Source organism: Mustela lutreola, chromosome 2, assembly GCF_030435805.1.
Source record: "Mustela lutreola isolate mMusLut2 chromosome 2, mMusLut2.pri, whole genome shotgun sequence".
Taxonomy (NCBI): domain Eukaryota; kingdom Metazoa; phylum Chordata; class Mammalia; order Carnivora; family Mustelidae; genus Mustela; species Mustela lutreola.
This window is the reverse complement of record NC_081291.1, coordinates 12,512,009-12,527,753: the sequence shown is the minus strand read 5'-3', so window position 1 is coordinate 12,527,753 and position 15,745 is coordinate 12,512,009. Positions and strand designations below refer to the sequence as shown.

At 43.1% G+C, this 15,745-nt stretch overlaps 2 protein-coding genes across 2 annotated transcripts; one reads left to right on the top strand and one right to left on the bottom strand.

Moving 5' to 3' along the window:
• The first annotated feature begins 274 nt into the window (after nucleotides 1-274).
• Nucleotides 275-1,234, top strand: LOC131825746 (olfactory receptor 10H1-like). Its single transcript, XM_059165152.1, has one exon. The coding sequence runs from the start codon at nucleotides 275-277 to the stop codon at nucleotides 1,232-1,234; it is 960 nt and encodes a 319-aa protein (XP_059021135.1).
• A 12,666-nt stretch (nucleotides 1,235-13,900) lies between these two features.
• Nucleotides 13,901-14,848, bottom strand: LOC131825747 (olfactory receptor 10H1). Its single transcript, XM_059165153.1, has one exon. The coding sequence runs from the start codon at nucleotides 14,846-14,848 to the stop codon at nucleotides 13,901-13,903; it is 948 nt and encodes a 315-aa protein (XP_059021136.1).
• Between the last annotated feature and the right edge of the window lie 897 nt (nucleotides 14,849-15,745).

The following is a 15,745-nucleotide window of genomic DNA, read 5'->3' as shown; positions in this document are numbered from 1 at the left end:
TATTATTATTACTATTACTACTGTCATCATTTCCTGAATTTTTACTATGTGCCAGGCCCTGCACTATGCACTTGAGGCACACAATCTTCCATGAACCCCAAGCAGCTCCAAGAAGCGCTGACAGTCATCATGAGCATCGGGTGGCGGAGGGACCGGCCATGGTCTGCAGGGTGAGGCCCCCTCTCCCCACCCCGGGAAGTCCTCCAGGACTGGGTTCAGCTTGGACCCGGAGCTCCTGCCCACCAGGCCACCTTCGCTCTCTCCCCACCCAGGGATGGCTGCCACTCTGGGTCTAAACCACAGCTCCGTGTCTGAATTCATCCTCGTGGGCTTCTCCACCTTCCCACCTCACGTCCTGCCCGTCTTCTTCCTGCTGTTCCTGCTCATGTACCTGTTCACGCTGCTGGGGAACCTGCTCATCATGGCCACTGTCTGGAGCGAGCGAAGCCTGCACACACCTATGTACTTCTTCCTGTGTGCACTGTCCATCTCTGAGATCTTCTACACCTTGACCATCACCCCGCGCCTGCTGGCCGACCTGCTCTCCTCCCACTGCACCATCGCCTTTGCAGCCTGTGCCAGCCAGATGTTCTTCTCCTTCACATTCGGCTTCACCCACTCCTTCCTGCTCACTGTCATGGGCTACGACCGCTACGTGGCCATCTGCCACCCCTTGCGCTACAATGTGCTCATGAGCCCCCATAGCTGCGCCTGCCTGGTGGCCTGGTCCTGGGTTGGTGGCTCTGTCATGGGGATGGTGGTGACCACAGCCATTTTCCACCTCACCTTCTGTGGACCCAATGAGATTCACCATTTCTTCTGCCACGTGCCGCCTCTGGTGAAGCTGGCCTGTGGAACTGATGTACCAATAGTGGCCCAGGGCGTGGGCCTGCTGTGCATCACTGCCCTGCTGGGCTGTTTTCTCCTCATCCTCCTCTCTTATGCCTTCATCGTGGCTGCCATCTTGAAGATCCCCTCTGCAGAGGGCCGGCACAAGGCCTTCTCCACCTGTGCGTCCCACCTCACTGTGGTGGTTGTGCACTATGGATTTGCTTCTGTCATCTACCTCAAGCCCAAGGCTCCCCAGTCCCTGGAAGGGGACACTCTGATGGCCATCACCTACACGGTCCTCACACCCTTCCTCAGTCCTATCATCTTTAGTCTCAGGAACAAGGAGCTGAAGACTGCCATGAAGAAGACCTTCCTCAGCAGACTCTATCCCCAGAGCTCCTGAAGTTGTTTCTTTTGTGGCAGCAGATGTTTTGGGTAGAGGCACCTCAGCCTTCCATCTATAAAATGGGAATGATTATGCTTCACTGATGATGATTCTTTTTTTTTTTTTTTAAGATCTTCTTTCAGGAGACAAACCATGAGAGACTGTGGACTCTGAGAAACAAACTAAGGGTTTTGGAAGGGAGGGGGTAAGAGATGGGTGAGCCTGGTGGTGGGCATTAAGGAGGCCACATATTGTATGGAGCACTGGGTGTGGTGCATAAACAATGAATCTTGGAACACTGAAAAAAAATAAAATTAAACTTAAAAAAAAAGATCTTACTTATTTGAGAGAGAAAACGCATGAGCAGGGGAAGGGGCAGAGGCAGAGGAAGAAGCAGACTCCCCACTGAGCAGGGAGCCCGAGATGGGAATCAGTCCTAGGACCCTGAGATCATGACCTGAGCCTAAAGCAGATGCTTAACGAACTGAGCCACCCAAGTGTCCCTGGTGATGATTCTTGAATGTGAATTCTCCCATCTGCCTTCTTGGCAAGTACTCTAAATTCTAGATGTTTGTTTTCTCTCCTTTCCCCCAGTCTCAGTGACTGGATTCCTTCTGGATTCACTGGGGTCACAACCTCCCCAATATTGATTGTGTATATCAACTTCCTCCTGGTTCCTGTGCCTGAGGGTGGCTGGGGGTGGGCGTGTCTGGGGTCACACCCACATTGCTGGGTTGGGAAGCCTATGTGCATGGTCTATCACAAAAGTGTGAATAAGGGGTGCTTGCTCTGCCCCAAATACATCAACTGTGATTGGGCACCTGCTATGTACCAAGCATTGTGTCCTCTGCTTCAGACACATCATTGCTCGCATTTTGAATATCATGTTGAAGGAAAGAAATAATTTTTTTTAAGATTTTATTTATTTATTTGACAGATAGAAATCACAAGTAGGCAGAGAGGCAGGTAGAGAGAGGAGGGGAGGAATCAGGCTCCCTGCTGAGCAGAGAGCCTGATGCGGGGCTTGATCCCAGGACCCTGAGGTCATGACCTGAGCCGAAGGCAGAGGCTTTAACCCACTGAGCCACCCAGGCGCCCCAGAAATCATTTTTGATGAAGAAAACAATTGTTCATTTTTAGTTCTTCAAATTTTTGGTGGAAAGACATCTCCTCCTATGTGTTGTCTTGTTGGCTGAGCCAAATGACCAGTCTGGGGATGTAAAGTACAGAAAGAAAGGGGGTGATCTGAATTTCTCCTTGATAGAGAAGTGTGGACAGATGGGGCAAAGATGTGGGAGAGGACTAAGGAAGTGAGGACTGGGCTGAGGGAAAGGACTGAGACAGGAGAAAAAAACCAGTTGCTGGTAGTTGACCAGGATATAAAGGAAATGATGGGCCCAGTGACTGGTAAAGAAGTCTGAGGAAAGAACAGGCATGTAAATGGGCATTTTATAAGGTTTTTACAGTTGCCATCAAGTGCCTGATGTAAATCCCCCTTCCCTGACTCCCTTGAAATCCTCGATATCCATTTCTCTTTCATGTGTTGTGGAGTCAGTATATTGGGAGAAGCATCCACAAGCTGGGTCTTGTTTCAAAGGAGGTGCTCAGGCAAAGCTGGGTAGGCCCTTGGGGTTGCACTTAGTTTTGAAATGAGGAAATGGGCACAGTGAGGCTCAGGACTTGCTCAGTGTTGAAAAGCCAGCAAGGTGCAGGGATGCAGTATGGGGTCAGCCCAGGGAGTCCTCAGGAGCAATGGGTCTCCAAACTGGGGACATGCCACAGTCACCTGGAGGGCTGGTTAGGTCAAAGGCTGCTGGGCCTCACTCCAAAGGGTCTGATTCAACAGGTCTGGAAAAGGGCTCTAGAAATTATATTTCTAACAGGCTCTTAGGTGCTGAGACTGCTGATGACAGTTTGGAAACCCCTGGTCTACAGAACTTCTAGCTCAAAGATAAAGCCAGATATTTGAGTTGAAAACAAAAGGAGCTTGCTTCCTTCCTTTCTTCTTTTCTTTCTTTCCTTCCTTCCTTCCATCTTATCTTCCTTCTTTCCTTATTAATAGTTATGCTGATAACAGCTTCCATTTTTTTCCCATTTGGGGGGCCATTTATCATCATCTAAGTGTGGTCTTTTAAAAAACAGCTGTATGGGGATGTACTTCACATTACCATATAATTCACCCACTTAAAGATATAAAGGTGTGGTACATAAATAATTAATCTTGGAACACTGAAAAAATAAAATAAAATGTAAAAAAAGAAATATGTGTAATCCTCACAGTCAATTTAGACATTTCCATCATCTCCAAATAAAACCTTATACCATTTAGCTGTCATTCCTCTTTTCTCCCCTCCCTTCAGGCTTAAGCAGCTACTAATCCACTGTCTTTATAGATTTGCTTGTTCTGGACACTTTTCAATAAACAGAGTCATGCAATATTGATCTTTTTATGTTTGGCTTCTTTCATTTAGCATGTTTTCAAGGTTTACTCACATGGTAGCATGAATCAGTGTCTCATTCCTTTTCTTTTTTTAAATTTTTTTAAATTTCTTTTCAGTGTTCTGGAATTCATTGTTTATGCACCACGACCAGTGCTCCATGCAATACGTGCCCTCCGTAATACCCACCACCAGGCTCACCCAACCTCTCTTCCCCCTCCCCTCCAAAACCATGAGAGTCTCATTCTTTTTTATGGCTGAATGATATGCCATTGTTTGGATAGACTGCAATTCGTTTATGCATTCATTTGTTGATAGATATTTGAGCTATTCTGACTTTTGGCTATGAGCAATGCTGCAATAAACATTCGTGTTCAAGCTTCTGCGTGGACATACATTTTCATTTGCGGGGGCATATGAACTAGGAGTAGAATTGAGGGATTGTATGGTAAGTCTATGTTAAATCATTTGAAGAACTTGTAGACTGTTTTTCAAAGTAGCTGCATCATTTTACATCCCCACCAGCAGTGTTTGAGTGTCCCAGTTTCTCCACTTCCTTGCCAACACTAACATATCTAACTTCTTGATCATAAACATTCATATGGTTATGTCTTATTGTGTGTGCCTTATTGTGATTTGATTTTATTTTCCCTGATGACTAATGATAGGTACAATTTTAAATGATTTAACACATAATAGTTCCTTTACTTCACAAGGAAGATCATATTATTAGCTCCATTTTGAAGATGAGGAAACAGAGATATAAAGAGAACAAATCTATTCATTAAAGGTCTTGCCCCTGAAATGGAAAAACTAGAATTCTTTGAGTTGGTACTGAGGATCAGAAACATAGATTTCTCAGAGGTTACAAGGAGAGGAAGCCAGTGCATTCCAAGAAGGGACAAAGACCTGGATTGGAAAGAAGGGACTAATTTTAGGAAGCACTGATGAAATGAGGCGGAACTGAAGATATGCTGTTCTTGGGGGGTGGGGAGGTTAGGAAGAAGCACCCAGTGTGATGAGATGGGAGAGATACATTATAAGCTTGACAAAACTGGCTGTAGCATTTCTGGTTTTAGTATTCATTAATAGACGTATTAATACAGAAAATACTGTCATGTTTGACCACCAAATTATTTGCTCTGAAAAAAATCTGAAAACCAAACTGAGGGTTACAGAAAGGGGGAATGGGGTAACTGGGTGATAGGTATTAAGGAGGGCACCTGTGGTGATGACCACTGGGTGTTATACACAACTAATGAATCGTGGAGCACTACATCAAAAACTAATGATGTGCTATATATGTTGGTTAATTGAACATAATAATTAATAAATTGATTAATTAAATTCCATAAATAAATTTTCTACAAGGAGAAAAAACTCTGACCCCTTTTGGAGCCAGATTCCTGGGTTATATTGAGATTTGAGATAGTTAATTAGCAATATTTGGCAAGATCCTTTGCCTCCCTTACAAAATGAGAAAGAGTCCCAGATGGTAAGAGCTGCTCCTCTTAGAGCTGTCCTGTATGAGGTATGTTTAATTGGCCCACACAAGTCTTGGGGTATAGCCAGAGCTTGTCTGGTCACAGATCCAGAGACAACTTGGAGTATACTGGTTGACCTGGGAAAGGGGTAAGAGACTGTGAATTTGAAAGAGCTGATGGCAAAAATGTCTTCTGGATTATCTTCAAGAAGTGTCGGTGTGGCTCCCGTGGTCATCAGAAAATCAACGTACTCCAGTTTGAATGACCAATGTCAATGTATTCTGAAATTTAAATAAACCATGTGTTTAGTGCCTTGCTTTTTTAGTATTAGTCATTTTGAAAATTTAAAACAACCAAAGAAACTGAACTTAGTGAATGTATATTGTTTCTATAAGTGACATATTCTAAACTCCAAGTCCTGGGTCAGGACGATGTTTGAGGCAGGGCTACAAAAGCACTTATTGAAGTTGTTGATGTGCTTTTCATCATAAATTTTTGCATTAGTTTTGACTTTTAATCTACTGCATTAAATATGATTTATCTTGATCACTGAGTTTTTTGGTTGCCCCTTAAATTTGGTGGTCAAGGTGAATGCCTCACTTGTCTGACCCTAGTCCCTGCCCTGCTAGACTTCCCCTTCCTTGCCCCCCAGTAACCTTGCATTTATTTTTCCTAAAAGGGACCAAAAAATAGAAGCTATCATTAACTTATCTGGTGACAGAAAATAGGAATAGGAACATACACCAGAAAGTCACTGTAAACACAAGATCTTAGGGGATGATCCTTGACATCACAGGGGTGGAGACAGCCCCCACCCCTCTGCTCACTAGGGTTGACCAGGACCCCATCCCCACACCCAGGGGCCCTGTCCCACCTCCTCTCCATTACTCAGCTCCCACTTTCTGAAGTTCCCTCACCCCCTCCATTCCTAGCTCTTTACCATTCCTTGCTAATGGTCCCCTTTGTGCCACATTCTTCCATATCCCCAAGGCAGAGCCAGAGCCCAGAGAGGTGATTAAAAGTCCTGGAGCACAGAGAAGGGCTGTTGTTGGGGAGATCTCCAGACTTTAGAGGACCCATCCCTCCCTGTACTAATTGGAGTGTTTCAATGCTAATTCCTGGAGGCAAAGGCCAGCTTGAGAGATGCAATTTATTGCCTTTACCTCACCTGTTCTGTTCCTCTCCAATGTTGACCTTGATCCCCTTGCCCTTGCCAGCTCCTTCCTCAAAGGTGTTTTCCTCCTCCTCCCCCTCAACCCCCACCAGACTATCTCTGTCCAGAGGCCGGAGGGAACTTTCTAAAGGGAAAAACCAAAAAATCATTGGTCTGTTTTTATACTCTTTATTTATGTATTTATCTATTTGCTAAGACTTTATTTTTTAAGAGTGGTTTAAGGTTCACAGCAAAGTTGAGGGGAAGGTACAGAGACTTTCCATATACCCTCTGCCCAGCACATGCATAGCCTCCCCCATTACCAGAATTCCCCACCAGAGAGATCATCTTAGTTATCATTGATGAACCTGTATCAATAATCATCACCTAGATTCCGTAGTTTACATTAGGGTTTGCTCTTGGTTTTGTACATTCTATGGAGGTGAGTAATGACATATATCCATCATTACAGTATTATGTAGAGTATTTTCACTGCCCTAAAAAACCCTCTATGCTCCTTCTGTTTATTTCTCCTGCCAATCTCCAGTCCCTGGCAGCTGTTCATCTTGTTACTGTCTCCATAGTTTTATCTCTGTTTAGATACAATACAAACCCTAGTGTGGTTGGATCACTGCTTCATCTCCAATTCTATTCCCCAGCCCTCCCCTGCTCTCCAGCCCCACTACACCTTCAGCTGTTCTGTAACAAAGCAAGCATGCTTGGATCTCAGGAACTTTGCACAAGTTGTTGCTTCTTCCTGAAACACCCTCCCCCTACTCTTATACATCCTTAAGTATGACCTTAAATGCCACTTCCTCAGAAAACCCTTTCCTGATTTCCCAATTCCAGGTTACCATCGCTATTATAAGCAACTCCTATCACAGCAACTTCTTTCTTTTTCCTCATAGCATTTATCATAGTTTACCATATATATTCAGTAGGTTGATTATTTGTTTAATATCTACATCTTTCTCTAACAAGTACAAGCACTGAAATCAGGGGTCATGTGTGATCAGTGTAACATTGTATCCCTAGTGACATCTAAAAAGTGCCTGGCACACAGTAGGTGCTCAATAGCTGTTGAATAAATACAACAAGGTTTGTCATCATTGGCACTATTGACATTTGGAGATGGCTCATTCTTTGTGGCAGGTTTTGCTCTTGTAGGATTTTGAACAGCATCCCTGGCCTTCACCCACTAGATATTGTAGAATATCTCACCCTCCTTCAGCTGTAATAACCAAAAATTCTCCAGAAACTTGCAAGTGTCCTCTGAGGAGCACTGGTGAAAATCATGTCCCTTTTGGTGGCCTTTAGTGTTTGGTCTATACCTTGGTCTGTATTTCTCTGTGTGTCATTCTATCAAGCACTTAGAAACTCTTCAAAGACAGGGAAGAGCAATGTACCCACCTCTGTACTCCCCAAACTAGCACAGGATTTGAGACACAGAAGGCTGCAAATAATTATAGAACAAATCTTTAAAAGCTGGCATTAATTGAGTGCAATTGCATGCCAGTCATTGTCAATCGCCCTACACAGATGATGCTATTTAATTCTCAGAACTATCCTAAGGGATGACTACATTATTATTAAATTCATTTTAATGACAGGAAACTGAGGCCAAGAGATAGGATGTAATTTAACCAATGCCACTTTGCTTGATCCCTTACCCACTGCACAATCATGTCTGCAATTCAGAGCATCTTTTTAATCTCTCAAGAGAGCTATGTTTCACCTATGTCTAGTGCCATTAGCTGTTGCCACAGTGATGAGTCATGGGGATCACTCATAGAGGCTAGGAGCCATAGAGAGGAAGATATTCCAGGAGAAGAGGGTTCTGGGAGAAGAGGGTTAGGTCGGAAAGCTTAGTTGGAGCTGCACTTCTCCCAATGGTGCCCCCTCCTGGACCCCAATCCTCTCCACTGAAGGTCAGCTCCTTCTGCAGCACTGATAACCAAGATGGATATATCAAAGTTGAAGACTCCAATTGATCATTGCCTCAACTTACACCTCTCTCTGATCTCAAGCTCATCAAACAAAACTTGAAATTATAAAGTCATCCTAACTACTGTGGATATCCTTGTGCCAGACACCATGCTAAGCCCTTCACAAGCATTGTCTCACTTCAGTCTTAAAACTGTCTTAGAAGGTAGGTGTTGTGCATTCCTCCAGGGTAGGCTGAGAGGGGAAGTGAGCTGCCCAAGCACAAACAGCAAAGTCTGAGAGCCAGTTTCTCCACCCTACTGAAACAGTGTTAATAAAGTTGAAATTTTTTTGTCCTTCTGCTCGGATAGACAAAAATTGTACCTCACAGTTACCTTCATTTGCCATCATTCTTCTAAACTGATTTATTCAACAAATATTTGAGAACTTAGCATATACTATGCAGACATAGAAAAATGGACCAAGAGTCCCTGACTACCTCAAAAAACATTCTGGTAGGTGGAGACAGACAACATCCAATAAGCAGATATATGCCAGGTGGTAATAATCACATGTCGGGAAATAACCAGATAAAGAGACATAGGATATGGCTGAGGTGTTTCTAATTTCTGTGGTAGGGTTAGAGAAGGGCTCTATGATTTTTGAACAGGCATGTTTTGGGGGATTTGAGACTGAGTTGATGTTTTTTAAGATAAGAAAGACTGTGGAAGAATTGTGTGTGTGTGAGAGAGAAAGAGACAGAGATAGAGAAAGAGAGAATGATAACAGAACTGAGAACTTCCAAGAGTTAGGGTTTGGACACATTGTTTGAGATGCCTACTAGATAACCATGTGGAGATACTGCATAGGCAGTTGGATAGAGATGAAGATAAGAATTTGGGGGTCACTTGTGTGCAGAGTATACATAAAGCCCTGATACTGATAGGACCCCCCAGGAAGGAAGAACACTGATGAAGTTCAAGGATCAGATGGTTTTAATGGCCACTTTGTGTTCCAAGTATAAATAAACCAACATTTGTTTACCAATGTTTCATTAATGAGTATATCTAATATGTTTTATAATTAATAATATCACTGATCTGAATATACTTTTTTTGCACAGATATGGGATATATCTGTAAGAGGCCAATCTAATTTGGTAGGAAGATAAGAAGCCAGTTCAAACCCTGGTCAGTCTGACCTCAAACACAGCTCCCCCCAACACTGTCTCCCACTGCTTTGGAGGACAATGAGGTTTCTCACAGTAGATATTATAAGCCAGCCTTCTGGTTTGTTCAGTATTATAGGGAATACATTGGTCCACCCAAGAAATATTTATTAATTAATGAATTATATCTTCCAAGTATCATGTTGGTGTTATGTGATGGTGAGCAAGATGGACAGATTTCCTGACCACAGAAAGCTAATAGCCTAAGAGATCCCAATGAGTTAGCAAAAGACACTGGGGGTCTGACTCACGGTGGGTACCCAGCTGCCTTCCAGGTTCTCTTTCCATTTAGATACCAGCAGGATCAGAGGCCAACTGGCCTTTAATGAAGACAATGAAAGAGGCTACTTTGTATTTTGGTCGTCCAGGTTGGCTACGCTACTGGGAAAGTGGAGCATCTTAACTCAGTGTGAAAGGAATTCACTGCAAAACCAAACTTACTTTAAAATAATGAGGTAGTCCTGAATCTATAGAAACAGCCCATCAGTCTCCCAAAGATTCTTGCTCCAGTGCATGGTGGGTTATAATTTCCTACCTGTGTGGTTTAAAAGGCTCTCAGGATGGGCGCCTGGGTGGCTCAGCTGGCTGAACATCTGACCTGGTTTCCACTCAGGTCATGATCTCAGGTCATGGGATCAAACCCCACATTGGACTCCGTGCTGAGCCTGGAGCCTGCATGTGATCCTCTCTCTCCCTCCCCCTACCCCATTTGCACTCTATTTCTATCTTTAAAAAACTAAAAAATAGAAAAATAAATAAAAGGCTCTCAGAGTTCTGGAGTGTTTGGTTTGAGGATAGACTAGTCCTCCATGGACAGGCAACCCACAAAACCCACTGTAGGAAGATGCTGTGTGAAGTGCTTGGTGGTCAGGACTGGGATTCACAAAAGACCTACAACAGAAGCTTGGCCCTACTAAGTTGCATGATGTTGTATGAGTCATCCAAACATTTTAACCCTGAGTTTCCCATCTGTCAAATGGAGTGGATGTGGGGCACCTGGGTGGCTCAGTGGGTTAAAGCCTCTGCCTTCGGCTCGGGTCATGATCCCAGGGTTCTAGGATCGAGCCCTGCATCGGGCTCTCTGCTCGGCAGGGAGCCTGCTCCCCCCCCCCTCTCTCTGCCTGCTTCTCTGCCTACTTGTGATCTCTGTCTGTCAAATAAATAAAATCTTTAAAAAAAAAAGACAACTATCATATGATCTCCCTGATATGAGGAAGTGGTGATACAACATGGAGGCTTAAGTGGGTAGAAGAAGAATAAATGAAACAAGATGGGATTGGGAGGGAGACAAACCATAAGTGACTCTTAATCTCACAAAACAAACTGAGGGTTGCCGGGGGGAGGGGGTTTGGGAGAAGGGGGTGGGATTATGGACATTGGGGAGGGTATGTGCTTTGGTGAGTGCTGTGAAGTGTGTAAACCTGGTGATTCACAGACCTGTACCCCTGGGGATAAAAATATATGTTTATAAAAAATAAAAAATTTAAAAAAAAAAATGGAGTGGATGTGAATTTATGTGCCCTGATCCCTTATTGTGAGGCTATAATGAGATAATGTACATGAGGGGGAACAGGAAACATGCAGTGCAGTGTACATTCTGCAAAGGAGGACGGTCTGGGTTTCCCACTTTTGACTGAAGTTGTTTCCTACATCCTCCCACTTCATGATAACATGGGATATTTTTATTGCTCAAGTTGTAAAGAAAAACTGCATTCAACTTTAGGACAAATGACAAATTGTTTACTATTCAACTTAAATATGAATAAATGTATTTTTATTAGCTTTGGCCAATTGGAAATGTATTGCTTGTGCATTTTTGTGCATTTTCATTACATGTATTATTATGTACAACAGTAACACCATAAGCTACTGTCCATTAAGTATTATGATAAATTGCTATTTTAAAATAATTCATAAATTCAGGAGTGCCTGGGTGGCGCAGTGGGTTAAGCTGCTGACTTCAGCTCAGGTCATGATCTCAGAGTCCTGGGATGGAGCCCCTGTCAGGCTCTCTGCTAGGCAGGGAGCCTGCTTCCCCCTCTCTCTCTGCCTGACTCTCTGCCTACTTGTGATCTCTCTCTGTCAAATAAATAAATGAATAAAATCTTTTTTTTTAAATTTCATGAATTCATATACAGAAACAATTTAAGGAAACCTTTCTTTAAACATTTTATTTATAAGTAATCCCTATACCCAACATAGGGCAGGAACTCACAACCTCAAAATCAAACCAAGAGTCAATCAAATCAAGATTCACATACTTTACCAACTGAGCCAGCCAGGTACCTCAAGGAAACCTTTTTTTTTTTTTTTTTACATTTTTTATTTTTTATAAACATATATTTTTATCCCCAGGGGTACAGGTCTGTGAATCACCAGGTTTACACACTTCACAGCACTCACCAAAGCACATACCCTCCCCAATGTCCATAATCCGACCCCCTTCTCCCAAACCCCCTCCCCCCAGCAACCCTCAGTTTGTTTTGTGAGATTTTTTATTGAGATATAATTGGCACATAACATTGTGTAAGTTTAAGGTATAGTATGTGTTGATTTGATACATTTGTATATTGCAATATGATGACTACTGTATCATTAGCTAATACCTCTATCATGTCAAATAATTATCATTTCATTTTTGTGGTGGGAACGACTAGGATCTAGTCTCTTAGCAACTTTTAAGTTACCAATATAGTATTGTTGTCCATAATCACTATGCTCTGGGTAAGACCTCCAGGACTTATTTATCTACTGGTTGCAAATTTGTAACTTTAAACAACATCTTCCCAATTCCACCTCAGCCCCTGGTAACAAACAATTTTACTCTGCTTTATACAAGTTCACCTTTTTTAGGTTTTGCATATAAGTGATATTATGTAGTACTTGTTATTCTCTTAAATATACATATTTTCAACAAATTATATATATTATGTAATATTATGTAGTATAAATCCCTCCTCATGCCTACAAGGAAGCATTAAGCTGATCTGATCATGAGATACCCCTCTATCCTGGACTCTGCATTTATTGTGGCTCAACAAAGAGTTCCCCACTGGCCTGTGTTCCACATTACTTTCTTTTTTTTTTTTAAGATTTTATTTATTTACTTGACAGACAGAGATCACAAGTAGGCAGAGAGGCAGAGAGAGAGAAAGAGAGGGAGAAGCAGGCTTCGGGTCGAGCAGACCCCAATGTGGGGCTCGATCCCAGGACTCTGGGATCATGACCCAAGTTGAAGGCAGAGGCTTTAACCCACTGAGCCACCCAGACGCCCTATCTTTCTTTCTTTCTTTCTTTTTTTGTTGTTGTTCTCTAGCTGGTTTTGTGTTTTATTTGGTATATTCCAAATATTCATCAAAAATATATAGAAAACATGCGATTTTAACATTTTTAATTTTTTTTAATTTTTTTTTAAATTTTTTATTTTTTATAAACATATATTTTTTATATACATATATTTTTATCCCCAGGTCTGTGAATCACCAGGTTTACACACTTCACAGCACTCACCAAATCACATACCCTCCCCAATGTCCATAATCCCACCCCCTTCTCCCCAACCCCCTCCCCCCGGCAACCCTCAGTTTGTTTTGTGAGATTAAGAGTCTCTTATGGTTTGTCTCCCTCCCAATCCCATCTTGTTTCATTTATTCTTTTCCTACCCCCCAAAACCCCCACTTTGCCTCTCAACTTCCTCATATCAAGGGAGATTATATGATAATTGTCTTTCTCAGACTGACTTATTTCACTCAGCAAAATACCCTCTAGTTCCATCCATGTCATCGCAAATGGTAAGATTTCATTTCTTTTGATGGCTGCATAGTATTCATATACCACATCTTTATCCATTCATCTTCACATCACTTTCTAACACAACAGGTGATTTCTCACAGTGGGACTTTTTCCTTGAATTGACTGTGGAGATACACACTTGAAATGCAGAGTTTTCCATGATTTTTTTCTCTGAGTCTGCTTTATTACTATTTCTAACTGCTGTTGCACAGATCTGTGCAATGCTGAAATTTTGGGTGCTTTGCTCTCCTCTGTTATAATTTGGCTTAGTCTTTTGTAACCTTGCAAAATCCATGTTGTAGGTACCCATTGCTGCCTAGTAGAAGGTGGGGAACTGACATCCTCCATTTCTCTTCATAATATGGATTAATAGTTGTGGAAGTAATTAGACCTTCTGGCAGGAGAAGAACAGATCCTAGGTTTGATGCTGCCTAGTAAAGTGTCCTGCAGCAGGTAAGAATCATGAAATCTGATTTTCTCTGTGTATCACCATCTCATACATCTTAATACACTCTTAAGTTGATTAACCATTGTGTGTACAGTTGAATGTTGCCTTCAAAGTTCCTTTAAACCTTAAAGCATCAGATAAATATAGGTTATTGCATTTCTAATGGTAGCATCTGATAACATGATTTAAGCTGTTTCCAAATAATTCCTCCCAGATCATCATATTTTTTCTGGGTAGAGTTTGCTGAGGAAGGTCTTCTTCATGGCAGTCTTCAGCTCCTTGTTCCTGAGACTAAAGATAATAGGGCTGAGGAAGGGTGTGAGGATTGTGTAGGTGATGCCCATCAGAGTGTCCCCTTCCAGAGACTGAGGAGCCTTGGGCTTGAGGTAGATGACAGAAGCAAATCCATAGTGCACAACCACCACAGTGAGGTGGGACGCACAGGTGGAGAAAGCCTTGTGCCGGCCCTCTGCAGAAGGGATTTTCAAGATGGCAGCCACGATGAAGGCATAAGAGAGGAGGATGAGGAGAAAGCAACCCAGCAGGGCAGTGATGCACACCAGGCCCACACCCAAGGCCACTATTGGTACATCAGTTCCACAGGCCAGCTTCAACAGTGGTGGCACATGGCAAGCAAAATGGTGAATTTCATTGGGTCCACAGAAGGTTAGGCGGAAAACGGCCATGGTTACCACCAGCCCCATGACAGAGCCACCAACCCAGGACCAGGCCACCAGGCAGGAGCAGCCGCGGGGGCTCATGAGCACATTGTAGCGCAAGGGGTGGCAGATGGCCACATAGCGGTCGTAGCCCATGATGGTGAGAAGGAAGGAGTGGGTGAAGCCAAACATGAAGGAGAAGAACATCTGACTGGCACAGGCTGCAAAGACAATGGCATGGTAGATGGAGAGCAGGTCAGCCAGTAGGCGTGGGGTGATGGCCAAGGTGTAGAGGATCTCAGAGATGGACAGGGCACACAGAAAGAGGTACATGGGTGTGTGCAGGCTGCGCTCACTCCAGACAGTGGCCATGATGAGCAGGTTTCCCAGCAGCGTGAACAGGTACATCAGCAGGAACAGAAAGAAGAACATCAGCTGAAGGTGGGGGAAGGTGGAGAAACCCACCAGTATGAATTCAGTCACCACTGAGAAGTTGCTTCTCTGCATAGAGGCTATATCTGGGATGAAGTGTGACAGAGAGAGGTCAGCTACTGGATGGGGAAAGGCTTTCTCCATACCTGGAATGGCTCAGGAAGCTGCCCCTGATCAGTGACCGCTGGCATTTGTGAAAATTAGTAGAGGGAAATCTCACTAAAATGCACTGGAAGGTTTCAGCAGGAAGAGCTCTCATACCTTGCCCCTCCTGGTGGATTGCAAACTGGACAAGACAGGAAGAGGTGGACTTGACCTTGGGTATGGATACTACTTCCTGCCCCTAACAGTTCTCCTTTTGAGAAACCACTATACTTTGAATTCTCCATTTATTCTAATGGACTTTTAATAACAGCTTTGCTATCTTACCCCTGTTCTTCTTAAGAATTCTACCTCTTGTTTGTTCCCCTCAACCTGCCTTCGATTTTTCGGTAGCTTGTTTGCACTAGATTGTGATTCCCTTTTATTCCCAAATAAACACATCTTTTGCTGGTAAAATAACTGTTTTTATTTTTAATGTTAACACATTGATTGAATTCCCACCCTGGGCCTCTTATGATTTAACCCTCTCATTATTTTAATAAAGAAGGTGCTGTTTTTATCACCAACATTTTGAGTATCTTGAGCATACTCATTGAGAATATTGGTGTGCATAGAGGTTGGGCTACTGGCTCAAGGTGATGCTGTCAAAAAGGCAGAGCTAAGACTTGAACCCATGCCTGACTGTCTCCAAAGACTATGCTTTTCACTATCCTTCTGGATTGCCTACCAAAATGAGAACATTCTTCCACTGGAGCTTCCACCCATTGTCCCTGGGTTCCCTACTCCCTTCCGATAAACCCTGTTCTCCCCATAGCCTCAGAGACCACAAGAGACCCTTTCTCCATGACTACAGCTCCTTGGATCAGCTTG